The sequence below is a fragment of the Leptosomus discolor genome, chromosome 5, assembly GCF_034619465.1.
Source record: "Leptosomus discolor isolate bLepDis1 chromosome 5, bLepDis1.hap2, whole genome shotgun sequence".
In the NCBI taxonomy this organism is placed as follows: Eukaryota; Metazoa; Chordata; class Aves; order Leptosomiformes; family Leptosomidae; genus Leptosomus; species Leptosomus discolor.
Window position 1 is genome coordinate 69632179 of NC_141395.1, and position 27615 is coordinate 69659793.

Sequence of the window (27615 nt, forward strand, 5' to 3'; positions counted from 1 at the left end):
GTTTTCGCACATTAAGGGGGACCAGCCAGGCCAACGCGGACCCCGCAAGCCAACTGCGAGGTCCAAATGATGGTACCGGAACAGACAGCGATGTGAACGCTCCAAAAAGGCTCAGCTGGCTCCGACTCACATTCGGGTCCAAGCTGAACGCGCAGGTTCTCGGGAGGAGGGCGCCCTCCCAGCACCACCCAAGCCACCCTCCTCGTTGTTAATACGGCAGCACTCAACGCTGCTGCTGAGATACCTTACGAAGAGACCCCCTCCTCCACTCCAGCCATTTATGGCCCATCTCTGAAGAAAGCTGCTATTCCAGCCCCTAAAAGTGCAGCGGGCTCTTGACCCGGGTGCTTCTGAAGGGACCACCGCGTGAGGCGGGAGCCCAAGCAGCAATCCCTCTTCAGGCTCTGGCCCCGCTCTTCTGGGCGGACGGGGCCAGACCCAGGCCAGGCTGGGCTGACGAGGCGTCAGCCCCTTAACACACACACAGATGCACACTACTTTTCTTTGCGCTTTTATCCAAACTACAAGTACATCACAGAGATCCGTGCCCACCCTGGAGCGTTCTTTACACATGGCTAAAAAAACCCCAGACAAGCAGAGGAGGCAGGGGCAAAGTCTTTCGAGTAGAGTTCATGCTGACAGGTCGCTGTTATCAAATCTCTCCTGGTCATACACCTCTGCTACCACCTTTCTTCCTGCAAACCAGCGCCCATTCAGAGCCTGAATGGCCTTGTGAGTCTCTGAGGCCATGGAGAACTCCACAAAGATCTTGACGATGATCTCTGCATCCTCCTCTTCTCCTTGCTTCTCCTGGTAGATGATGACCCTGTTTACAGCCCCAAATTTGCCACATTCTTCTGTCACTTCTCCCTCCAGGTCGTCATCAATGTCCTTTGGATCCACCATGTTGCGAAGCACCATCACAGTGGACTGCGGAGAGAAGTGACAAGTGAATTAAAACACCCAAGAGACACCGAGATTAAATTTGCAAAGCCACGTCCAACTATGCAGCAGGCCCAAGTACCACCAGATATCCCAGTGCTGTGTCGCTACGAGCACATTCCATGAAACCAGTGATGTCCCAGGTTCTCAGGGATAAATGAGTAAATTTTCCTCCCAGGCACCCACAGCAGGAACAAACCCCATTTGCTGCCACCGATATTGTGGCTGGCCTCAGTCTGGAAAGCCGTGTGCCATCTCGGGCTTTTCTTAGGCACATCCTTGAAGCCAACTGACCTCGAGACCTCTCCAGTTTTTCTTGTGCTGTTGTTATCCAGTTATTTTTTGCTTTGTTACCTTCAACTACACCATTGTGGGGTTTGTTTGGGTTTTTTTTTTTGGTTTGTGGGGTTTTTACTTCCATTTTTCCTCATCTCTAAATAAAGTAGAAGGATTAACCAGGTCTTCTATACCTCTGACAACTGATTGTTGACTGGGTACTTTCATTTCAGGGGATAACAACACACGAGTCTGTCAGAGTGCCTGCAACACACCTCCCGTATGCATCCTCCCCACTGAGCCCCTCTCTGTGCCACGAATGGCGGGGCTGGAAGGGACCTATGGAGGTCACCTGGCCTGAGCTCCCCTGCTTAAGCAGGGCCACCCAGAGTTGCCAGGACCGTGTCCAGATGACTTCTGAGCATCTCCAAGGGCGGAGGCTCCACGACCTCTCTGGGCAGCCCCTGTTTTTGTGCACGACACCCAGCTCTACCACACGCCTCCCTCCACCTCTGGCCCTGCCCAGCCCCACAGCCAGCAGGGACGGCACTTCAGGCTCAGCGCAATGTTAAGATACTGGTTCCAGCTCTCGCTCGCAGTCTGTACAACCGCCTCCAAGGGCCTCCTGAAAGAGCAGCGGAAACAGAAGGGCACTTGCAGGCCGAGAACGCTAAGCAGCTTTGAGAAGGGTCTAGTTTAAGACTCCTTTCCAACGCCACTAAACTTTCTTCAAGCAAGTACGCCAAACAAATTGGACTCTTTGGGAAAGGTGGTTGTGACAGAGGAAAAGTGACTGCTAAGTCACAAGCTCCAAGATGCATTTAAATTGATGGACCCTCTGACAGCGAAGAGCGCTCACTAGCTAACTCATTTGCGTCCTCCCTTACGAAATGCATGTCAGCACTGTCCCTATTTGGCAAACAGAGAAGAAACACTATCAAATCAGTGATGAAGCCCCAGAAATCTGCCTGTCATCTAGGAAACCAAATCGCGCTCAGGAACAAACCTCTGGTCATGCTCAAACAAGAAGCCTGATGAGTTCATCAGTACAGACCCTTCGACACCTGCCCCCCCCCCCCCCCCCCCCCAAACGTATGAATCCATCATGCTGTTTAATGTTCTGACTTTTTCTATGCTTCATCCTTGCCCTTCCTCTCATGGTAACTTCTGTAAAATTTTGTTTTATGAACATCTCAGAACTTCATCCTACAGTAAAAGGTTGTGGGGAAAAGGTGGACTCAATAGTTTGGACCAGATTGCCCCCAACCACGTGCCAGTCTCACCTCTTTAATGACAAGCCAAAAGGCCACCATGGTTTGCTTTACTCACGCTAAGTAAACACACAGTTTAATCAGAGACACCTCCTAGCCAAGCCTCGTCTGGCCTAGTGACTGCTCTGAACCCTCAGAGAAACGCCGAGGCGGAGTGAGAACCATCACAAGCAGCGCACAAGCCTGCGCAGCCCCACACGAGCTCTGTGGGGTCCCTACGGCGCGCGCGGCAGGGAGCCCGTACCGCGCACAGCACCGCACAGCCACGCCACGCCAGGTCTAAACGTGGCGGTCTCGTCTGCTGACAGCTGGAACCAGCTCGGGGCGGTCAGGCCGCGCTCACCTCCTGCTTACGGAGCAACTTCTGCATCACCATATGACGGGCGCTGCTGCCAGATATGCTCATGTGCTCCTGTTCGCTCAGCATCTCTGGCCTCTCTGACTCCTGGAAGACCTCCTCTTCTTCCTTCTCCTTTTTGACCTCCATCAAGCCCAATGCTGGGGGACTGGCCAGGATCGGATTCACAACCCCCACTTGTGGAATGGTGACCGGAATGGGAGGTCGGGCGGGGGTTACACCTGCAAGTGTACAAACTCCTTAGCATGAAGAAAAGAACTGGCGCTCTGCAACATTTGGGCACACACCAGCCAGCGATAAAGAGGGTCACAGAACCCAGATGTTTTATTTGCTCTGCTCTGCCAACGGCCAGGGAGACGCAAGCAGCACCCCGGTGAGTACACAGGACAGCAGCGCTCAATACAGGCACCACGTACGCGCCCAGTGCAGGACTTTGCACGGAGTGACAATTACCCACATCTTCACTCAGTGCCGTGCATCCCTGCCGCGCAGTTCATGTCCCTGCCATACCTGTTATACACCACAACAAATTCCTGCTGTGCTGCACCAATAAAAACCGTTCTTGGCAAAGCAGGGCAGGGAGGAGGTTTCCAGCTTTAACCTCTCTTCAGTTGTGACCCCAGCTTTGCAGCAGGTACACAAGTGACAAAATGAAGAGCCAACGTACCTGTAATGACTCCAGGTGCTTGTGCTGCCATTACGGCCTGGGGCAATGCCCCTAAGGGCTGGGCCAGAGTCAGCGCTGGGGAGACCAGCCCAGGGGTTGCCAAGGTGCCAAGAACCGCGGCTCCTGCCACTGCTTCCTGCAAGAAAAAACAAACAACAACAAAAAAACCCTCAAGTGTCAATTCTGCATCAAGGGGTCATACTATGTGTGCGTTCAGCTGACGCTCCGCTTTTCCACACCTGAGAAATGCCCAATATATAGACCCTGAGGATGACAGCTCTCCAGGGCTACTGTAAACAAACAAAAAAAAAGTGCCACCCAGCCCACCAGAGACATGCAGAAACTACAAGACACCAAGCCTTGGAAGAAAGCGTTCTCTTGCAGCTCCAATTTCACCCACCCCTTCCAGCTGCTGGGTCAGTTACCGAAGGGAAGACACCAAGGGCTTCAATACGTGGTTTGACAGATGCAGGCAATTCCAGAGCAAGAGGAATCTCCACTTGTTTCCGCCTTCTACACAAATCAAGCTTTTAACTGATGGTAAGGAATGTGACCCATGTAAGGTGGCTGACGGGACCTCCCATCCCACCCCCTCTGGTGGCCAGGGCTCCGGGGCCATGTGGCAAACCAGGAGAGGGAACTCAAGGCTTCAGTTTTTCCTCCGTGATCTGGTGGAAGGTTAATCCTGGTCTGACTCAAGGCACACGGTAGTCAAACACACTACTGCAAGCAGAAGGGACACGGCCGGGGAGAGCACCGTACTGCTGTTTCCAAAAGCCGCACACTTTTAGATCAGTTTAAACCAAAAATTCTATCTGTCTCGTCTTCACCCTTTAGGCACAGACAGCACTGAAACTGGCCTTCATGATCACAGCCACGGCAAACAATTATCCCACCAGGACACTTCTTGACCAGAGAATCACAGAACTAACTTTTGCCACCACCATTTCTACTGCCAAGACCCCAGTGAACTTCACTGCTTTCAATGACTGAAAACTTTCTTCAAACTTCCAGCCTCGATAACTGAAACCTTTTATAACCACTTCCCATTGTCAGCATTGTCTGCGCCCCTTCTCCCATCCCGTTACCCACGTGCCTCTATACAGACTGTATCTGAGCAAAAGTCTGATGCACCTTTCAGTCCGCAGTTATACCAAGACAAACTTTTCTAGTTTCTTCCTGCATATCAGGTTTTCCAGTTCTCCCCATAACTGCACTACTGCTGTACACCTTCTATTAACCCAAACAAACATCCTGACTCTAGATGACCAGAATTCAAACAACATTTGAGATGTACACCTGGTTAAATGACAAAACACTTTCATAAAGCTAGTGAAAACAATGTGCCCAAAATACACCCTAGGATCTCAATTTATTTTTTTGTTGCCTTCCAAGCTGTTCTACTCATGATTTAGGTACCCAGATCCTTCTCTTCCTTGTTTTCATGGGGCTCCTACAAGCCCTGACACCACAGAGCAAAAAATCCTAAGGTTTAGCTCCTTAAACGCAGTATCTCGTACTCTACTAAACGCTGCATCTATTTCTTACTCCAGCCTGCTGCGATATGCCAGTTCTCCTCTCCATTAACAATGCATCTCATCTCTGTGTTGCCAACTAATTCCATCAGTACTCTCCTCCTAATGCCCAGAGCAAGGCCACTAACATTTTTACTGGAGATGGAGCAAGACCTGTCTGTAACTTCACCAGCAGAGCAAAGGGTCAGTCATTTCCAGCACAGCTCGACTCCACCTCCTCGCTCGCCTGCGCATCTCAAAATTCATTGTAACAGTGTTGGTCTTGTCTAACAGCTTCTCATGGGGGTCTCCACCAACTCCTGAACTGTTGATAGGATATCCTTCAATTTTTTTTCCTATCAAAGTGTAACAGTAACCTTATCGAAGAAAGTTATGTTCATCCACCAGGGGTATTTCCCCAAACACACAAACATTCTGCGTATCTGTTTCTTTTGGAAACGTTGTCCTTCCTTCAAAGCTCATTTTCTATCTTTCCCTACCACTGGGGCGAGGACCAAGCCTGCAGACGCCAGTTTTCCATGACACCTGAAATGCAAGGATCGTGTTTGCTGTTCTTCAGGCACACGGCAACAGCCCCGACACGACAGACTCATCACAAAACCCACAAACTATTAAGTGTACACCAGCACGTGACAAACTCCGAGCTTTACACCCACCTAGGATCAGTATGTGCATCATTAGCTCGTCTGCCCTGTGCTTCTAACGAAGGGGAAGAATACTTACGTAGGCATTCAGTGCTGGAACAGACCACCACAATTTTTGACCACACTGGTCATGAGCTGCCGCCACTTTTCACTTAAACGGCTGAAGAAACTTTCTGTAATTGCTTTAATTCCTTAACTTCTTTTGCAAGACTGACTTTTTTTTACTGTCACTGTCAAGACACTGTCTTTGCTACTCAGCACCTCTCTCTCTTCACAGTCTAAGTGCAGACACCCCTCCTCCGTCCTCGGCTGGCATGCTAATTCCAGGCTAAAGCTGCAGCTCTGATTTAGGATCCAAGTCACATCTCCAACTTAAGTTTCTCTCATGCCCATGACTTCTTTAGCTTCGCTGAGTTTACTGATTCACTTGTGTTTAAAAAATATTGTTAAATTAAGGCCCTCAGACTGCGACTGCCTATGTCCTTATTTAAAATAAGGGGTTCCACAGAAGAACTACTCCAGGAGTGCAAATGAGAGACACTGGCTTCTGCAGCTGTCCTCACTTTTCCTCAGTCGTCTACGACACGCGTGACAAATCAGACAGGTTACCCAGACCCGCGCCACGTCTAAGCAAAGGCAAGGAGACTGCCGAGTATCTCTGAGGTCTTTCGGAATCTTTTTTCTTTCTATCTTTGGGATTTTGAATTTTCCTCACAGTGACAAATCCTGCAGTACGTGGCAGAAACAGCAAGATTTATCCACGTCTGTAACAGATCTCTACCAGTTCGCTGAAGCAAACAGTTAGCAGTTCTTTCCCAAAGCAATTTTGATCCAAGTCATTCTTCTAGCCATGCCTCAACCTCCTCCCTTAGCTGACTGTGGAGGTTCCCAGACTTGCAGACTTTTTGGTGGGGACATGCAAACCACCTGAGAGTTTCACATTAGTGGCAGCTCCCCCAACTTCTGCCTTTACCTTGTGATTCAGAGAAGTATTTTCAAAAAAAAAAAAAAAAAAAAAAAAAAAAAAAAAAAAAAAGAGCTGTTCACAAGATTAAGGCCAGTCAGCTGATGAGCAGCACATCTAGGCTGCACACCTCAGCAATTTTTTTTGTTTTTGAGAGAATCCAAGAGCCAAACAGTGCTGGAACTTGCTTCTTTCATGGGCTACGGCAACGCAGAGGGAGATTCTGCTGCCCACGGCAAGGACGAGGGACACAGACACAGGGGCTTGCTTTGAAAGGCAATCCTCCTCCATCAGTGCCTACTGACCACAGCCAGGCGCTTCTGTCACTTCAAGCAAACTAAATTAGAGTACCCTCAGATGCCTGCACCAACACCCAATTCACTGCATTTCCCAGTTTCTGAACAGCCTACAGCCATTACAGCCCTCGTCTGCCTTACTGAACAGGCAGAGGCTTTCAACAGAGAGCACTGCTCACACGACTATCACCGCCCTCGTTAGCCCGCCCCTTTCATGTACTTTCATGCATTCTTTTAGCCTCCTCTATAAACTTTTCCCTAACCATTGGTTTGCCTATCCAGGCAAGGAATCCCCCACCCCGACCTTCCCCCACCATTTTTTCAAATAAAGTCCTGATCAGCTGCGCCAGGCTCCGTTCCAAAATGCTGGTGTCTCTGATCCTCACAAGCTTCCGCACGTGAAGGCCTGGGCACAGAGCATGACCTGGGCCAAAGGCTGTCATTCGAACCAGGGAACACGGCTGGCTGGAACAGTCTGCAAGGCTTGTTTCCAGCAGGGTCACAACAGTCATCCACACTCAATCATCCACGGTTGAGTCACACCAGCCCATGCCTCACCTGTGCTGTGATCTTTGCTGTAGCAGCCGCTGCAGCGACAGCCGCTGCTGGAGGTAATCCTCCCGGCGTCGCAGGCGTCAGGAGAGGCATTGGAGGAGTCACAGCTTTACCAACTCGGAGATACTGACCCCCAAGGTCGAAGAGGTTCATAGAGGAAACGGCGTCTTGGGAAGACTGTGCTTTCTCATATTCTGCATGGAGAAAGAGGAACGTTTATAAGTGATCCTTTTTACTCCTAAACCCAGCCACTCTCTCATCACACAATTGTGGTTTGTACTCGCAAAAACGGACTGCTTATCGTTCCAGTGAGAAGACCCTCAGTGCCTAGCTCACGCCTCATCCCACCCCTCTGATCACTCAAGCATTGTCGAGAGCAGTCAGCATAGCAAGATCTCTCAACCTATATAACAGTGAGTAAAAATAGCTGGCTATTAATTATATCTCTAAGTTCAGGCACAGATCTGCTCCAAATTTATTTCTATCCCATTGCTTAACACAGTTCTTCCACTCAAGTTAAAAAAGATGAGGCTGCTCCCGATCACACTCTCTACCCCACATCAAACACCAGACAGCCATTTTACCAATGAAACCATAGCCTTTGTGTTTTCCTGTCGTCGGATCCCTGGCTAGCGTGCAGGATTTAATCTTCCCAAAGGCCTCAAACACACTCTTGATGTCATCATCTGAAAGGTCCTGATGAACGGATGCCACATAGATGCGGTTGAACGCCCGCGCCTCTTCTGCTAGCTGGTCTATAATCGGTTGTGCCTGACCTATATTGCTGGGTCTCCCAACCTGCAGGGAACACAGCGAACAGTCCATTAAGCACTCTGAAGAACAGCAGCGTGACTCCCCAAGAGTGACAGCAGACAAGCACTCGGCCACCTGACTGCCTTTTCAGACCCAGTAACGCCTCATAAGGCCATAATTGGCAAAGGGCAACAGTTTGCTCTGCTCTGGGATACAACCTGCGCTACAGCGCCGAGAGCCGGGACAGACTCTGCCCCCTGCTCCACCATGTCTCCCCCATTAACATTCCCCGAGCTGCCAAAGACCAACTTCCAGGAACTGAAAACGATTCTGAAAGCGAAACACAATGCTTCTATGTGCCTTTGAGGGCTCCTAACCCCCCCCGGAACCCAGACACTGCAGATACGCAGAGCGTACCAGAGATATAAATGCAAGATATAAAACACTTTGCAGAAAATGCTTGTGTGTCCCCTCAGCTTCAATCCCCAGACTTTCACCGTTGCAAGGTCCCCTCTTACAGCCTGAACACACACAGCTCCAATTCTCTGTTCCTTTCTGTTTGTGCTGAATGCCTCCTTTTTCTATGGCAAGGGTGGACCTCTGTTTGAAGTCCCTTGCCCTACTGACAGGCACAAGAGTCTGATGCTACTTATCTACCATCCACACAGGTACAATATAAGAGGGACGTGTTAAAATATCAAGGATTGCCTTTGTTTTGTCCTCGAAGAACTTCAATTCTATGTGTGGGCAGAAGGAAATGAGCTTCTAGGTTTTGTCAGCATGCTGGGGGTTTCTCCTCTGAGAGGAAGGGACTCCGAGCCACCATGTACTCAATGGGTTGAATACCAACGTCTACCAGGGAACAGACTTTAGGTTATCTTCCACATTACAGTGCTGCGAGAAGCATTTCTGGGTACAAAACCATTATTCACAGTAAAGACAACCACGAATTTTCAGAGCATGCTGGTTACTCACCTTTATATTTCTTCCCCCCAGCATGACAGAATTCATCTGCTCCAAGGCCAGCTGAGCGGCTTCAGGCACCTCGTATTCCACAAAAGCAAAACCCTAGGACAGAAGGATACGCGCGTTGAATCACACCAGCTGCGTCTTGTCTTGAATGTAGTGCCCAGCTAACGCAGCCAAGACTTCCCACGTACCAGACTCCTACTGTTGTGGCCCCAGAAGATGTTCCCTTAAAGCAGCTTTTTATTAAAGCAGAAAATTGTATGCAGAAGTACTGACGCAAAGCTACCTGCTTCCAGAGCCTCGTACTTGGAGGCCTAACAGCAAAAGGCCACTGCGCACAGGACTGCCAGCTGCTCGGCACCTTCCGTGCACGCCTGGCTCCCACTGCAGAACCCTGCTCCGTAGAGCAGGCAGCTACACACGTTTGTCTCAGCGTGCTAAAAGCAGCCTGTTCTCTACAAGGATAAAGACTCCTTCCACTCCTGGATACGTTCGGGAAGGCCTTGGAGAGAAGAAAACCCACATCGCTCGAGGGCTGTTAACCAACCAACCTTGTGTTTCATCGTAACAGAGTCCCAGGACATATCAATGCTTTTTATGGGTCCAAAGGGGGCAAAGGCCTGGCGAATGGTATCTTCTCCAAGTTCATAGTATATGGAGCCCACATACACACGGCACATGATGGCCAGGGCGCGCTGCCTCTGAGCTGCCATCTGTATTGGAAAGAAGAACTGGCCGGTTAGATTGGGGGTGGTCATGGACGTCAGGACCTCTTTCCCTTCCTCCTTCCCTCCCAGGAGCTATGGCCCAACAGCAGGTCGCTCCTCACTGGGCTGCAGCACAGCCTGGCACACGTAGTGATAAAGAAGTCTTTTCCTGCTCAATGCACAGACTGCTGGAGCGGACAAGCAGTACAGCTCACTCCCAGGGACAGTCAAATCTTTGATGGGGTCTGCCACCTCAGGAGCCTTAGCTCCAACCCCACTGATAAGGTCTATCCCTCCCCAGCCTGATCACGTCTCCAGCAACGCCTGCAGGAGGAGGAAATAACTTCATTCTAGGACAGCTTCCCCCTCCAGGCAGCAAAGGTCTCCATTCTAGACACTATTAGCAATCCCTCCCATTCCCTCCCCAAGGGGCAGCAAGAGATCCAAAATCGGGCACCACCTAGTCACTCCCTCCCCCCGCCCCATCCTCCCAGGCAGCAAAGGATCTGGAATTGGGTACCTCCTCCCCACTCCCTCAAGCATCACACACCGCCCCCCGTCCCTCGCCCCAGGCAGTACGAGATCCAGTACTAGGCACCACTTCCACCGCACAGTTCAAAAGCAAAGCAAAAGAAATTAAACGGTTAAACGAAACGTCTTCGTTAAGTGTGTGGTGCTAGTACTTATCACTGCCTGTTGTTACTGGCTCATAGTGGTGCAGCCCCCAAAGACTCCGCCCTTATCAGTTTCGGTGCAGAGAAGGCCTCTGTGCTACTTTCTCCTAAGTATGCCTCAAAACCTGTTTGCAAGACAAATCCAAAAATTTCTTACAGCACGTATCCAAAAAAGCAGTATTTCCTTTAATTATTTTTCACCCTTATTGCAATTCTAGAATTGCTACTACTAATGAACGTTATTCTAGGAAGACGCTACCCACAAAAAAAAAAAAAAAATCACAGGTTTGGCCAGAATATGCTAGCAGCACGTCTTGGGACCGAGGCAGAAATTAGGTCTCTGTGGAGGCAGCTCCCTATGATCAGCAAGACTGAATTACAGTGCGTTGGAGATAAGCACAGGGCTTCATTCCTGTTCTGCGTGGAACAGACGGGACCAACGTAAAGCAGCAAGGGCTACGGGCTGTTGCAGAGTAGGCAAACGAAGCACTGAGCTTGATGCCTCTCCCCCTTCCCAGCACCACAGTGCTTGGCACCAAAGCAGGGAGCTCTGAACAACCACCTCTCCCCCCCCCCCCCCCCGCCCCGTTTGTGGTGGTCTTTAATCGAGGCCTTTACGAGAGGCCACTTCTGAATGCCGTAACAAGCACGAGCACAGGGAGCTCTGACGTGTCTGGGGGTGCTGCGACTCAAACGGCAAAACAGAAGGGACAGCGTTTCATCTGTGACAGTCACAGAAGCCCAGACACAAACTGTACCTGAAGAAATCCTTCTCCCTCATCATACCCGCATGTGATTGACATTGACTACAGGAGGAAACAAACTGTGAAGGTTCAACTCCTATTATTCAATACAGCAGGGATACTATAAACAGGAATGGTTCTCACCCCATACTGCTGCTCCTGAAGTGACATTAAGCTTGCCTCTTGACTGGGTTTAAGTATTTCACACAGTTAAAAACAAGCTGTTTTTCAATTTACTCTGCAGTGCTGTGACTAGGAGGACTATGGCACGTGTACACGCAGGACAGCTGATGTGTTGTCTCCCAGGTTCTCCAACACATTCCCAGATTTGGTGCAGGAAAGCCAGTGATCGGAAGCCCCTCAGTCTGTGCAGTGTGTCCACTTACAGGTTCAGAGCCATCACCATTGCAACCCCCAGTGTCCGAGTGAAGTGCCTCACCCGCGGTGCCACAGACCGTGACCAACATTTAGTGTTTTACTGGGAGAGCTTCTTGACAAGACACTGCAGCCTTGCAGGGGGCAGAGGGATCTGTCACCTTCCGAAGGGTCTACAGGCACAAAGGGGACACTCTTCTTTGCAGTTATCAACGCAACAGGTGCAAGGAAATGGCATTGGTCCCCTCCCGCGGCAGCAACCTTGGCGGGAGGAAATCCCCATCTTACCCTGCTGCAGGGATCCTAACAGAACAGCTGGGGCCGAGTCAGGAGGACTCTCTTACATCAGCAACGTCTTTGAAATCTGGACCTACAGCAGGCAGAGCTGAGGTGGACCACGACGACTACGGGCATACGTGGATCACTAACCAGCACCGGTAGCGCCAAGCTGGGGGAATGACTCAACGTACCCCTGTGGGCTGAGCCCATGACAGCGTCAGCTCGTGACTAGAAACCTCGCTGTTTTCACTGCCCACACTAAGGAAATATTAGTGGCCACTGGCCCTCTTTCTCCACCTCTAAAAGGGAGTTTAAAGTACCTGCAGCCTTCATAAAGGCAGCGACTCATAGTTGTATCTATGAAACGTGGCCGTTAAGTGCTTGTGAAGGTCATTTTAAGGACAAGCCAAAAACATCACCTTGGAGTGCTCCTTTCAACAAAGGAGGTGATGCAAAACCATCACCACTAGCTTCGATTTTAGTACAACAACGCCAGGGAATTGCGCTCATCTCGCTGAAGTGACACGGACATCTTGCGCTGCAGCACTTGGAGGGTTAAGTAGGTGGGAAGCTTTAACCTCGCACTAAGGTCCTTCCTGCTGCGCTTCCTTCAGGTAGGAACTGATGCATCTTGTCAGCAGTGTTGGACAGAGGTCTGTCTGCATTTTCTACATCCCTGATGGGCTTTGGGATAAGCACCGGCCGAGGACGAGGTACCCTAACTGCACTGAACGGTACCACGGCCGAACGATTCGGCGCAGGCTCCCGCTTCTCGGTTCTGCCCCATCAGCAGTAGTCTCTGCTCCCTAGAGGGAGGAATGTCTTGGGAAAAGGAGTCTCAATACTGACTGTGCCCTCGAGGCTGATGAGAAGCTAAACATTTCCTGTTACATGATCAGGACGTGCTTTTCATCTGTTGCCCAGCTGTGAATAATGAGCCAAACCAACTTTTTTAAGCAAAATTGATGGAGTTATGCTATCAAGTAAGCATCTACTTTAATTGGTAGAAGTTTCTCAGGCATGAGGGCTCAGAAACTGGCTATGCCAAATTCACATCGAGATGTATGCTTCTATTCCATTCCAAACTTACACATCCCCATAAAATTTATTTTGGCTCTCCTGCTGACACACTACTGGGGCAGTGTCAAAGGAGGGAAAACAGGTGATTTCAGTTTTAGTGCATCTCCCATTTTTGGAGTACAAGCCTCTGGTTGCATTGTACATCAAGCAGAAATACTATATTCCAACAAGATGGGAAAATATTTAAAAATTTACAAATGAATTTACAAATGAACCTTTGCAGAGCGGAGCTTACAGGACACCTTCTGCAGTGGCCACTGTCCCACGTGTGTAGGAAAACAGAGGGGACGCACAGTCCCAGGCAATTAAGCTCTCTGTGGCATCTGATTAGAAATTCCAGCACTAAAGGACTGCACGGGTTCTCTGAACAGTCCTGCAGTTTTGTTACTTCCATCCTGCTTTGACTTTACTTGAAACATGCCATATTCGCCTAGTCTGGAAACACGCACAGTAAAGAGCAGTCTTACATCTGGGCTACGACACATTCTGCAAACCTGTAGTGCCCCAGTCCTCCCCAGCACCTCAGCTGCCAGGTCTCCGGTGCTGTGAGTGTGTTTCATAAGAAATTGCCCATTTGTGAGTTACCTTGGCAGTTAGTTTTAGGTCAGGACCTCAGAACTGTAGCGTCCCTAGAAATGCAGCTCCCACAATTTCACGGGTGTGTTCAGAACTGTTCGAAATCTAACGCTTTCTTTGACAACTGACTCCAGGACCCCGACTGCCAGTGTCACAGCAGACTGCACCCAGCCTAGGGTCTTCCTCTGGGGAGTTTACACTTTGCCTCTGCTTGTTGTGCTTGTCCATAACAGGTGGGTATGTGGGAGGGTTGTGCTGGGTTGCATTAAGAGCATTGTATTACCACTACGTACTTCCCCACTCTAGGCCCTGACTAAGACAAAGTGCCCAAGAAGAAGTGAATATGTCTATTGACCGATTGTAAAGGTGAGAGAGGATCTCCAAAGCCCATTGTCACTGCTGCCATCTGAAAGACAGTAAAGACAGAGTTCAGTCTGTTGGAGCTGAGCATACTACGGCTGTTTGTAAAAACTCAAGCAGAGCGGCGGCACAGGGAACCTGCGAGAGAGGCCTCTCCTTCCTTGCCCCTCACTGCCTGGTCCCAAGGACTGTCCAGCGCTGGGACCCTGCAGATTCCAGTCCCACCAGGTCAGGGTGGAGTTGTGCTGCTGCCACTGCCTCAGGAAGCAGGGTCTTCTCCCAGGGGGGACTCAAGGCAATAGTAACCTCTGCAACCACTGTCGTTGACTCACCCCCAGCATTTAAAAAGGAGCCCCTCAACTAGATCACACACTCGGAAACATGCACAGCCCTGAAAGGCCAGAGCTGCCCAATGTGGCAAGCACATCCACAGTGATTCTTCATTAAAAAAAATCCAAATTCCCAAAGCCACTATTTTGGGCTTTCTAACTTCGAGTAGAAGGCATTGAGATGTGTTCAAGAAACCTCTGAAGGGAGGGAGATTTAAACACCAGTTACAGGTTCTCCCAGGACACAGGCATTCCAGCACCAGCAGGAACAGCCAATGGAATTTATCCGAAACTGAGAGAGCATCTGGGTGAGGGGGAAGGAAATGGAGCAGCACTGTCAATGGCACAGGAGAGACAGGCACCCTCCCCTCAAGCAGAAGAGATGGTGAAAGGATACTGTTCCCAGTAACCCTAGACACCACCTTAAATGTAAGTCAAAAGTGAAACCCACAGCAAATTCTTTGGCTTCTGGCATTTCCAGAAGCATCTGGAGAGCCAACAGGTGAGCAGCTTAAAAATTTACTCTTTGAATAAGTGAAATTTGGGGGCAATTCACGCAGGTGAATAAGGTGGGTTTCTTTAGTGGGCTGAAGACAGTATACTTCAGTTTCACTGTGGAAACATGAGCTCATGTACCTGGCTCCGGGCAGGCCTCAGGGCTGTGCTCTGGTTCTAAGTGCAAAAAGAACTCCACCTTGTGGGGGAGAGTAAGGCACAGAAGGAGCATCTCAGAGGGTCTCTCACCTGGAGGTTGGTGAGCTGCTGTTGCTGGTGGGCGATGGTTTGCTTCACCAGCACGCTCTTGATACTCTGCTCCATCGCATACTTCTTTGCCTAGAAAGAAATACAGACTCTGTAGTCACAGCACAGCACCGCAGAGCAGGGAACGGCGTTTGGTTTCTCACCACAGCTCCCCAGAACCACACAACTGGCTGCCAGTGGAACCTCTCGGCGCTCCAGCCCTAAGCACTAAGGCACTGTCCATCAGCCAGTGGCCAGCAGCTCGCTAACGTCCTGGTCTGCACCTCGGAGTCGTGAGCCCTGAGACACAGCGCAACGCTAGAGCGGAGGCCGGGCCGGGCTCGGTCTGCAGCAGGCGCCGTGTTCGGAAAGCAGCATGCACTAGACACTCGGCACTTCCCCTCTTCCGCCCTCTGCCCCTCGGATCCCACCAGAGCGCCTTACCTGCTGGGATGAGGGCAGGACAGATAGCCTCCTTCAACTCCTTTCCACTCAGAGAACATCTGGACAAAGAGTTTCTACAAAAGGGAAGGGCCTCCACATCCCCACGTCCAGTCTCTTGACTGGGCACTCCCCCTCTCTCTTCTAACCGCATTTGGCCTATTCTAGTTTGGAGGACCTGCTGCTTTTGCTCGCTAAAATGCTCCAGCTCTCCTCCTCTGGTTCGCAGCCTGCAGACACAAGACTGATTTGCCTTTTGCTTTCGGTTTTCTACAGATTTGACAAAGCCTGAGCTTTACACCCAGCGGTGCTGACATGGAGGCTCTTTGTCAAGGGAAACCTAAAACCCACATATGTGCCTATTCCCAGGGGACGGTACAAACACATTCAGCCAACCCCTCAGGCACCTGCTTTCCATGGCTGTACGTGTTTGGGAGGTGCCAGGGAACGGCAGGCTCTAAACCGTGGATTTGAGACGTGTGCTTCGGAAACCTGGAAACGGACAAGGGGATTTACATCTGTCAGCTATGGAGAAGCCAGAGGAAACGAGGCCGTTTCACACTGAGTGCCAAACACACACACAAGCAGCTTCAACATCACGGGAACATTCACACGAAGCCTACCTAGAACAATGCTTTACGTGCCTCACCAGAACACTGAAGACACCTAGCCCACAGTTCCCGCATTCCCTGGTTTTGTTTTCTTTCCCCTCTTTTTCCCAACTCTGCTTTCCTCTCAGTAAGCCAGGCATCACTCATTCCCATCAGGAAAGTGGGCAAGAAGTCAGCAGTAACCTCCCCACCAGCTGTATAAAACAGGACCAACAACCAGAAATCAGAGCTGGACCAAAATTTTATCCAGATTAAAACAGGTTGGCTCAAACAGGTTGAAAATGCTTGCTATTGGGTCTCTTTATAACAACATGGGAAAGAGCATAAGGGAAAAACAGCGACATTTTGTGACGTGTTCCTGTGTGGACAGAATAAAAGACCAGCTGGAGCACAGCAGAAACCTATTCCCTGTGGAGTACAGGCTGCTCCCCGCTGCTCCTCGCAGTAACACTGTGGCAGTTGTATATTGTCTTAGAACTACAATGTGATCTTGAAATGTCATTTACTTACTATTTTTATTTTTAATTAAAAACACTCTCCCCACCCCAACAGCAAATTCCACATCATGCTCCCCAAAAATCAGGTGTAACTCTAAACAAAAACAAAGAGTTCTCGGGCACAAATTTGAAAGTGTGAATCCACAGACTGCATGGCCATACACGTATTCTCAGTAGGCGAGTTCCCTTTTATAACATCAGTAACAGATGCTCATTTTAAAATAACAACAAACCAAAAAATCCCAAACAAACCAACCAGAGTGCTACGAAGCAAATTTACATCAAGTTTACTCACTTTCTGGAGAGCTTCCTGCTGTTCTGGTGTGAGGGGAGGAAGCCCCAGCTTAGCCGCCGTGCTTTGTCCATTTTCCATCTTAATGGACTCTGTACCCTGAGGAAACAAAGTACTCATGAAAAAAACTGTTCTCACAAAGGTGACCAACTTCTTCATTCCCAGAAACCCAAACCACTTCATGTCAGAACGTCACAGTTGGCTAAAAAGTCTTCCCAAACCTACTAGTAATTCATGAAAGCCGGTTAGCATTCCAGCCACGCCCTATGGGAGAGCTATCCCATCAACCGTACAAACAGATAAGCACGTTGGAAAAGCGTTCCCTAACCACCAGCTCTTCAGTTAAAAGAAGATTAAATAATCCCCAGTCTTCACTCACATCACCTCCACCCAGCCTCTCAACAGTCAAACTCTGTCAAATGTACCCATCTATTTTCCCCTTCCACCTCTTCCCGTACCAGTTTGCCACCCCCAGTTTCTCAAGCTCTCTTTCTAAGGCCTTCTCCGACGCTCTTCCAAGTCTCACGTGCTGCTCCAGGCACCGAGTCACAAAGAGGCACCATTCTCACACTTCGTACGAGACAAACGCTACCTGCCCACGCGGGTCCCCAAGCCCCACGGCAGAGCAGGTCTACAAAGCAGCTTCTGGGCCACTGAACCGACTTTTCATGTTTGCGAATACACATGCAGCTAATAAACGTTAGCCCTCTCTGTGTGTTAGGTATTCTACTGACTTCTCTACCTCATGCTCGTGTTTTACACTGAAGTCCGTCTCTGGGAAACAACTGGTCGATTACCCCCACCGCGTGAAGTACCCGTAGGTTTCTCTAAGGTGTTCCTGTCAATCTGGCTGCGGTCAGTGATTCAGCACTTGGGTCTTCCCAGTAAGCACTCACTAGCTTCTATCCTCAGGGTATCATGCTTTGGCATCCCAGAAGTGCCATCCCAGAAGTGCCATCACATAATTTCCAGTCAAAATAGGATTCATCATTAAAAACCTGTGAACAGACGCCCCAGTTCTCCAGAAAAAAAAACAGATAGATACAGGTAAGCCCTCTGTAACAAGCACAGTATAGAAAAATGGAGCAGACCCATTCAGATGGCAAACCAAAACCAGCTCTCCCAGCATAGGAGCAAAGCTGCCACTTGGAAAAGATACCATATCAAAGCAACTGGCATTTTACCAGAAGGAACAGCGAGTATTCCTGCCAATTTGGTTCCCATTCATTCAGAAGTCACTCACGACACTGGCTAACAACGTAGATGTTTCCTGTGGGCATAAGTGTCTCTCAAAGACCACCGATCTCCTCCAGAAAAAAAAAAACAAGCTTACAGGTACATCAAGATCCTACAAATGTAATACCAACATGCAGAACAGCAAAAAGCTATTTTTTGGCTCTGTCTGAAGCCTCAGAGAGACAAACGCATCTTTCAGAAGCAAGAGACCCTGCCTCACCAGTTGGCTGCACACCAACTGCGTGTTTCATTGCACCCTCTTTATCCTACCACAAGGCAAAGGGGAACAGACGCTCACCGAGCGAGAGACGAGCTGCTGCAGCAGCTCCCAACAGGACCCCACGGAGCTGCCAGGCACACTCAGCGATAGCAGAGCGGTTCCGGTAAAAGCACACGCGTGTTCCCACGAGGAGAGCCGTACGCCGCACGCCCGACTGCTCGAGAGAAGGCCAGCCCAGCTCCTGCACTGCCGCAGCGCTCCGCAGACAACAGACCAGCCACCCGTTGCCTCCAGAACCACAAGTTCCCTGACAGTCCAATTTTTCACTCACGGTATTTTCGGGTTTTTTTCTACATACTGATACGTACAATGTTCTGTTTGTGACAGGGAGGAAAAGAGCAAAATAGCTAAGATGCTTTAACCACGTGAATTCTTTCCACAGCAAATGACAGAAGCCACCGAAGCATGAATGATGCTCAAGCACATTCGCATGGTATTCTCAATTTAGGGTAAGAATTCGGATTTTAAAAATTACTATGGAAGTAACAGAAATTGTCAAGCTCAAGAAGTAAACAGCAGCAAAGAGGAGAGGAGCAGGAGCTTCTCAGAAGGCACCTTGGCCCAGGCCCGACATAACAATGCTCAAGTCCTCCTCCTGACGAGGAGTGGAACGCAGAGCACAAGAGCCCCAAACCTGCTTTATCTACAGGAATTGCAAGCTCTAGCTGTAAGAACAGCAGCTTCAGGGTGACAGCCCTTGCCCACCAACACCACTACGTGCTGCCTGAAGGCTGCCATCCCCAGCTGCTCTCACTGCTGGCCGCAGGACTCTGACATTGCGGGGTCCTGCACACTAAACCTCCCCAGCTGACCCCCCCTCCACGCTGCTACAGAGCGATGCTGAGGTGAAGTGTGGTCACCTGAGGCAAGCTGTGTCCATCTCCCAACAGAATTACGTCCGTTCCTTCTGAGGGTGCAGAGCAGGACTGGTCCGACCGATCCACACACTGCGCCACGGGGGAACCCTATTTTCCTACCAAACCAACGCCACAGAGGAAGAAGCGAGTGCGACGGTCCCGTTGCCAGAGCCATCCATCTCAACCTCGCTGCTTCCTCAGCCCAAAGCAGCAGGGGTGGACCTGCCCCTGTGGTTCATGTAAGCTCTGCCCACATCGCCCATCAAGAGCGGAACTCATTTCTTCTCCCGACTCAATGTTCACCACCAACCACTTACAGACTGGGACCCCTTTAAGGCTGGGACTTTCTTCGAGGAAGACGACCACCCTCTGTTACTCCAGTCTGTTCTCTACCACCAGAGAACCGAGACTACTGCTCCTGTCTCTCCTGGCACCGTAGGATAATACTGCTGCCAAGAAGAGGCTCAGTAGAGTTAGTCCACGTCTGCCAGGCAGTCACGTAACAGTACCTGCTGAAAAGCAGTGAGTGCCGTGTATGAAGGCTGGCCACCTGGAAAACTGCCTCGTTCAAGCACCCTGGAACAGTCATGAATGAGGAAATGAGAAAAACGGGAGCGCAGCTGACAATGGGAGCTTCTTTTAAAAGAGAAATAAACATAAACTGTATACCTGCTGCTACGAACACTGCTTCTGAGAGCTGCTTGGCCCTTTAAGGTGGTTTGAACTCCAAGAGTTCAGGCAGATTCCTTGGAAATCTATTACACGGCTGAGAATTTCTCTGAAGTATAAACACACACAAGAGACAGAAAAACACAGAATCTTGTTTATTTCAGGAATCACCACAAGCAAACACAGATTAGACAGACCCAGGTGGAAAAGGACAATGAAGTACCTGTCCAGTACACTCCGCTCAACCCCTGCTCTGCCGCCTGCATCCACGCTTGGGATCTGTACACGCCTGCGCATCTTCACGCTACAACGCCCCCCACCAGCTGCGCAGCTGGAAGAAGCACCCCCTGAATGCCTGGTCAAAAGGCAAGGTTTCTACTTGCAGATCAGGTTATTTTTCAGAAAAGGTCCTTCCCTGAGTCTATAAACACACTGAAGTATTTTGCCCCACGCACCACCTCAATCTGTGTGGGCCCAGCTGTGAACTCCGTAACCCCACAAGCCTTTGAGCACGACTATCTTTTACTACTCCTGAATCTCTTTCGCAACTGCTCTTTTCCACCCCCTAGAGAACACCTTTTTCCAAACAGGAACAGCAGTGCGAGCGAGTTATTTCCTCTGTCACTGCTAGCACGTGCAACCAAGGCACTGCCGACATCCAGAGCATGGGGCACGTCAAAGTTCTTTCACCACTCTACCAGAAATGTTCTACAGAGAATGGGCAGGGTTAAAACCTTCCAATACGCGCCGTTTTTCTAGCAACTCATGACCAAACTGTTTACATGACTGCGTATTTGGCCAGTAACATCTCTTCTGTTTAAACGAACAAGGAGATTCTATGACAAATCTCACACAGCACCAAATTCTACGCAAATCCAACATCTGAACACACCGAAAGTCTTATGTACATGAGCATAAGTGATCAATGTACCCCTGAAACAACTCCTTGTGATACACGTTCACTGCATTTGATAGAACTCCTCCCTGCTGGATCAGCGCTGGGAAACAAGAACATGTAGGTGCTACCCATGGGTGCAGCACGCTCTGCACTACCCTTTATCCGTCACGGAACCCCAAATGACCCGCATCCCAGTTTTCAGCTCTCAGAGAAAGAAAACGACTGTTCCCAACAAGCTACAATACAGTGCTAAAATAAATCAATATCCACATGTTCCTCTTTCTCTTGATCACAAACAGGGAAGTCAGACACAAGGAAACAAATTTCTGCCTCCCAAAAGGGATCACCACCTTCCCTGACCATCACCTCACCTTAGTGACAAACCCTTCAGCTAACCCTTCTTCACTGAACGCAGCTATAGACACCACCACAACCACCAGCAAGCACAGCAAGGGAGCTTGTGTGTAATTTCGACGTCCACACCGGATTCCTCCAAACCACCAGCTCTTTCCACACTCGCTCTTAGCAGAAGGTAGCTCTCTCGCTCTTACCTGACACTGTCAGGCTCCAAAATGACCTTTGCCGATGTGAAATACGATCAAAACTCTCGATGTTCCCAACACAGCTTATGTCTTAGGTAAAACAAGTTTACTGCCAGTAAAAAGCTCATGAAATCCAAGGAGGACAAACGCTACCTCCTGCACCTGGGCCGGACTAACCTCCTGCGATGGTCCAGGACGAGGAGTAGCCTGTGGAGGAGGAACAAGGGGTCCCAGGGCCAGCTGGTAGAACACGAGCCAGCCCTCCCTGCTGCCAGGGTGCACTACCAACCAGGACCGTGCAGCGATGCCCCTCCGCTCAGCTCTCCTTACACCACACCGAGACACTGCATTGCTCCTGGAGCCAGCACAACGCTCTGGTCAACCGGAGCAAGCCCAGCAAAGGGCCACCAAGACTGCGGAGGGGCTGAGGAGACCGGACTCTCTAAATAACGCTCAGGGTTGCCACAGTACCTGTGATGCTGCGTGCTAAAAGCCTGTTAAGCAGTATCCAGTAACCATCTCCACAACTGATCCTTTCAGGACAAGACCTCGTAAGTGGCGCTAAGTTAAAGCCTCACGAATGCTGGTCCTGAACCTGCCAGAAGCGAGGGCAGAGCCCCAGGGATGAGGGCCTGGAGGGGGCCTGAACCCGCAAGACAAGAGCCAAAGCAAGGAGCAGCCTCCTCGGGCCACTGACTGCGGCTGCTCCTCCCTCCAGCTCGCCCTCCAAGGGAAAGCCCCGGCGTCTGTCGCTGGCAGACCCTTCGCACACACACAATGTCCCCCCAAAATCACTTCTCAGCTCTGTTCAAAAAGTAACCACCCTGATAAGGAATATTCACAGCAATTTCACCTCTGCCTCATTCAAACGTGAACACACGCAGGACGCAGACAGCTCTTCCTACGTGAGTTAGAAGAGAGTCCTGCGTGACAGCAGCACCCCAGGACTGCGCAGAACAGCTACGTGAGCTCAACTCTGGTCGATAGAACTTGCTGTCACTGAAGTCCCTGACAGAGAACATGCATCCCTCCTGCAGAAAGGACAAATTCGCTAACTCAGCTGTGGTTTTAAGAACGCAAAAAGACAGACAGGCAAGCAATCGCACATGAGTACATTATGGGATGGCAAAAAGGGCTAAAAATACTACTGAATGCACAGAAACCACACTGTAGTGGTTTTATGCTTATAAAGGGAACTAGTGAGACAGAAAGACATACTGCATCCACATTGGGTGTTTATATTTAAAAGAACATCAGGAGTCTGGAAAGAGCGTGGGACAAACACAGAAGCGATGCAGAACAGTTCACCAGACCAAGAAATGGGGTAAACACCAAAACAAGCAGCCCCGCACGTCATTCTGAAGTACCGTCACCGAGGGCGAGGAGGTGACCGAGCACCAGAGCAGCCCGTACAACGGGTACGCCCAGGACCAGCGCCTCCCGCTCCAGTGACGACCCTGCCGCAGCACTGACACCAGAAGTGGCGGCACCAAACGTCTCCAACTACTTAAGTGTCTTTAGCAAGACACTAACGATTTAATCGGTTGAACAGGTGATTCCATTTCTAACACTAAAAGGTACCCACCAAGTTATTGAGAAATTTTGTTGGAACGACATTAATAGTTAACAACTCTGCTACAAGGGTTTTGCACTGCTGCCCACTGTCACCAGAAGCAGCCCACGTAAACAGTCCCCTGCACGTTACGAACACGACTTCCTGTGGCAGCAGTACGGGAGCTATGAACTACTGCAAACATCCCAAAGGGATGCAAGAACTACTTCAGGTCAAAGGAAAAGAAGAAATACAAGCAGTCTTGAGGTAACTTGTACTGGTCCTCATAAGCTTCACAGGGAATTGAACTACATATTCCAGGCTAAGAAAGTTTATCCCTTAAATACCCTAGTTGAACGTTATATCCCAAATCTACAGCTACATCCTGTGACACAGCTTCACAGCCAGCATTAAGAACGGTTAGTTGAACTTTCACAGTTAAAGGTATTTGAGGAGGACCTATGGCTACTGACATCTCTGCTGGAGCTGCCTGCTGCTGCCAGTTGCCTTCCTGCTGAACCACACATGTGTGCAGTAACGTTCTTCCAAAAAAAACTCCAAATTTGCATGCAAGTGGTGAGCTGCAAATATGTTAACCTGCAAAATGTTAAGTACTGGAAATATCTGTGCAGGACTGCCCTGCAGCGATGCTGATCGCTCTCAAAACAGTGGACTTACTACAGAAAACAATCCTGCAGATGTTTCAAACGGAAAGAGGGCAGATTTAGAGGAGATATCGGGAAGAAATTCTTCCCTGTGAGGGTGGTGAGGCACTGGCCGAGGCTGCCCAGAGAAGCTGTGGCTGCCCCCTCCCTGGCAGAGTTCAAGGCCAGGCTGCATGGGGTTTGGAGCAACCTGCTCTAGTGGAAGGTGTCCCTGCCCACGGCAGGGGGTTGGAACTAGATGAGCTTTGAGGTCCCTTCCCACCCAAACCGTGCTGTGATTCTAGGTCTCAATAAATTCCTTGCACTGCCTGCAGACTACATGTTCCTTATACCAAAGGCAAGAGCAATCCAACAAAGCAAAGTTGAAGTCATTTCAGTAACGTTAGGGAAAGGAAAAAAAGCTAAAGCTTAACTCCACCCCACTCAAATCTTTCCCCAGACACCCTCTAGCTTTCCTTAAAGCTTCCCTCAGCAACTAAACGGAACATCTGCTAGGTTTGTCCCAGAAGTACAATACCACTGTAACAGATGCCCACAGTTCCTGATGAGAACCAGGCACAATCTGTATTTGTTGGGAAGACAAAGGTTGCACCAGGAACAGGGCATGGCAGTCCTTTCCTTAACTGTGTCCCTCACAAGGACACAGGAGGGTGCTCCCTTCGCTCTGTGAGTTAACTCACACGCTCCCACTGACAACTGGGCAGTCCTGAGTGAGCGTCTGTAAATTAAACACAAAAAAGTACCCCATGAAATGAAACAAAACAAAGAAAAATTGAAATTATGGCATTTGTGTGAGTAGCTAGTGCCATGAAACAGCTCAGCAACTTGTTTCTCTCTCCCTCCTGTCCTTCCTTTAGGGAAACCAAACCTCTGAACGCTGCACCAGATGCACTGGGGGTGTCCAGGTTTGAAGAATACCTGGGAGGGGGACAGGAGGTACGGGGCAGCACACACCTTCCTCTCACACCCCCACGCTGTCCAGGCTGGCAGACCACACGGAGAGGGGAAAAACTTAAGAGCTCTGGCCTCGGAAGGAAGAGAGCTTGCCACAGGGGACATCTGCCTGCGCCGCAGGCCGAGGGCATGACCTGGGGGGACAGCAGCCTCGAGAGCAAGCGCTGAGAAAAACACACAGGCGAAAGGACGGCTACAGCCAGGAGAGCAAACCCAGGAGAGCAATGCAGCGTGCCACGGCAGCAACGCCCGGGGTAACAGCCCAGCAGCACAGACCTGTTATTGTCACCAACAGCACTCGGCACCACGTACAATTAGAGCTGCAAAACCATTTCGGCATCAAGTCGAATTCTACCTAAAATTCAAATGAGAAACGGGGACGCTTTTTCTCAGCAGCCCGAGCACTGGACAGGAAACAGGCCAGGTAAAGAAGTGACGATTCCCATCTTACACTAATCGAACCACGCGGCTTTCACACGAGACGCGGTCATAAATGTTTACCGAGGGGCTCAACGTAAGGCACGTTTCTGACATCTGACAAGCTTACACTATGCGTGAAAAGCATCAAACATTTTGGAACTTTGAGCTATAATTCACAAGACCCAACTGGGTCTCCTTACAAGACACACTCCTTTTGACAAACAAAAGCCCTCTGCTTTCTGTTTTAATCATTATTCCCAGTTAACTGTTTCCAGTACAACAGCAGGGATACTGAAAACCCACTTTCGGACAGCTAGCTGAAGGCAAATTGCAGAACTGAGCTCCTCTTAATTAAGGTTATTTTGTCCTTAATTCTCAAGCTTTTCTAGCCTGCCTTCGTGATTTAAATTGTCCCAGAACGAATTAAATGTTGCAGCTGATCTGGTGAGACTGCAGAAGCCCTGGGCTTTCTTTAGGACGGTTTCCTGGTCACATCACAGAGCAGTCAATTTCTTTCTAGCATGGAAAGGAGATTTAAAATAGAGAGGCGCACTCATGTTGGACTCAAAAAGGAAGAAGCCAGGGATCACACAAAAGGTATTTGTGGGAACATTTGAACCGGGTCTTCATTTGAAGGACCATTAACACTAAGATCACGTGTCAGTTTTTCAAGCACAGAAAAGTACAACACACAGTGGCAAAAATGCCCATGAATTAACACATGATATTGGATGGTCAGATTCGCCTTATTTCCAGCAAGGTGAGAATTAAACTCACAAAAGGAACACACAGTTAATGAGGAAAAAAAAAAGTGGTTTAACTTATTGTGTGAAGCTGGCAAGAATGAACGTGACAGTGAAGGAACTGGCTGAAGTGGTGTGCTGTGAAATAAAGGACACCACCCTTAGCTCTGAGGGCAAACAAAACCTGATGCCCTCACACATCCTAAGCAATAAAACATTCCTCTGGTTTTGATAGTCTTTGGAATTATATTTAACCTCACACACTAGGGACTTGAACGCTCATTCCCAGTTAACCTAGCAAAGATGAGACAGGAAACAAAGTGAGTTTATTTGTATTCGACCCCCACTGGGAGCACCAATATTTGCGAATCCAAAAAGGGAATACTGTGAAAGACAACTCCTTCAGGGTTCAAAGGCAGGCCCTCGAAGGAAAACAGAGCAGCTTTAGATTTTGACCTATTCAAGAGAGAAATGCAGTATCTCCTAGGAAAACAACGATAGTGAAAAAAAAAAAAAAAACCAACAAAAACCAAAAACAAACAGAAAAGCAGGAAACACCGAAACGTTGAGAAATACCCTGCCGTGTCACAGTAGTGATCTGTGCAACCCAGTACTCCACGTGCTGCCTCCGACTGTCGTCAGATGCTCACAGGCCTGGCCAGCCCCCCAGTTCCCCCGCACCCACAATTACATTAGAGGCTACCTTCCCTGAAGGCTTTTTACTTCCACTTTACACAACTGCATAGTCAGCCAAAAATAAAAGGAACGGTCCAGGAAGGCTGAAGAGCGCCCTAAGGCAGCCCTTCAATTTCTTCTATTCCAGGCTCGCTCACAAAGAAAACAAACGAGCCTCTGACACGAGAGGGTCCTTCTGCTTTCTTACAACAATAGCAGCGCACTCAGGAAAGCTCTACAGCACGTTCCCCAAAGCACAAAGAACTCTTATAAAAATCAACACCTTTGGGATCCTTCGATGAACGCATAAAAGGAGCAATAGGAAACACAGGGATAACGGCCACCCGCTGGGCGCCTCACCCCTTCTGCGGGAAGGTGACCCGCAGGCTACGAGGCTCCGGGACAGAGAAGCCTCTGCTGCGCTTCCATGAGAGAGCCCCGGCACGGCGCCACGGCTCTTGAACCAGCGGAAGGAGCAGAACCGGCCAACAAGCCCCAAGGAAGCACCGTGCGCGCCCCCCGGCGCGGCGACACGCGGGGCGGGCACGACGCGCACGCCAGGCCCCGGCGGCACCGGAGCAGCAGCGCCACCGCCGAGGGGAAGCGCCGGCGGCCGCCCCGGGGAGCCCCGCACCGCCCGTTCGGGCCCGCCGGTGACCTCGGGCCCGCCGGTGACCGACTGCAGGCGGTCACCGCCCCGCTGGCGGCGCGGAAGGGGACGGGGCGCCGGCCCGGCGGGGAACCGCCGCCGAGGCGTGGCAGAAGCCCGGTCCGCCGCGCCAGCGGGGCCTTCAGCGGCCCGGCAGCGGAAAGCCGCGATCCTCCCGCCCGCCGGCGCCGGGAACGGGCCGGCGCAGGCAGAAAGGCCGCCGGCGGACGATGGGGAACCCGCCATCGCCCCGCGGCAGCCGCGCCGGTCCCGCAGCCAGCGGAGCGGAGGCCCCGGCCGCCCCCCCCCCCCCCCGTCGACAGCCCACCGCCCCGGACCCAGCGGGGCCCAACGCACGTCGCGCCGCGGCCGAGGCGAGCAGCGCCCCCCACCCCGGCCCGGCCGACGCCGCGCTGAGCGGGCCGGCCCGAGCCCGCCGCCCCGGCTGGCCCGCGGGAGGGCGGCGGCCGCCCCGCTCACCAGGGAGATGGTCGTTGTAGCCGCCATCTTGTCCACCCCGTCGGCTGTCGGCGCGGGGCT

General features: G+C 50.5%; 1 protein-coding gene across 6 annotated transcripts; it reads right to left on the bottom strand.

The window, feature by feature from the left end:
- Positions 1 to 495: 495 nt before the first annotated feature.
- Positions 496 to 27615, bottom strand: PUF60 (poly(U) binding splicing factor 60). Of its 6 annotated transcripts, none has more exons than XM_086465066.1 (11): positions 27556 to 27615; positions 16939 to 17034; positions 15098 to 15187; positions 14020 to 14070; positions 9782 to 9943; positions 9237 to 9329; positions 8093 to 8306; positions 7512 to 7702; positions 3515 to 3650; positions 2833 to 3068; positions 496 to 930 (listed from the first exon to the last, which is right to left on the bottom strand). In XM_086465066.1, exons 1-11 carry the CDS (start codon positions 27580 to 27582, stop codon positions 631 to 633), a joined length of 1596 nt encoding a protein of 531 aa, XP_086321192.1. In that variant the 5' UTR covers positions 27583 to 27615; the 3' UTR covers positions 496 to 630. The 6 variants fall into 6 exon arrangements, with proteins under 6 accessions (XP_086321192.1, XP_086321196.1, XP_086321191.1 ...); XM_086465070.1 differs by lacking the exon at positions 27556 to 27615 and adding an exon at positions 19434 to 19451; XM_086465065.1 differs by lacking the exon at positions 27556 to 27615 and adding an exon at positions 15943 to 16027 and having other exon boundaries at positions 16939 to 17029.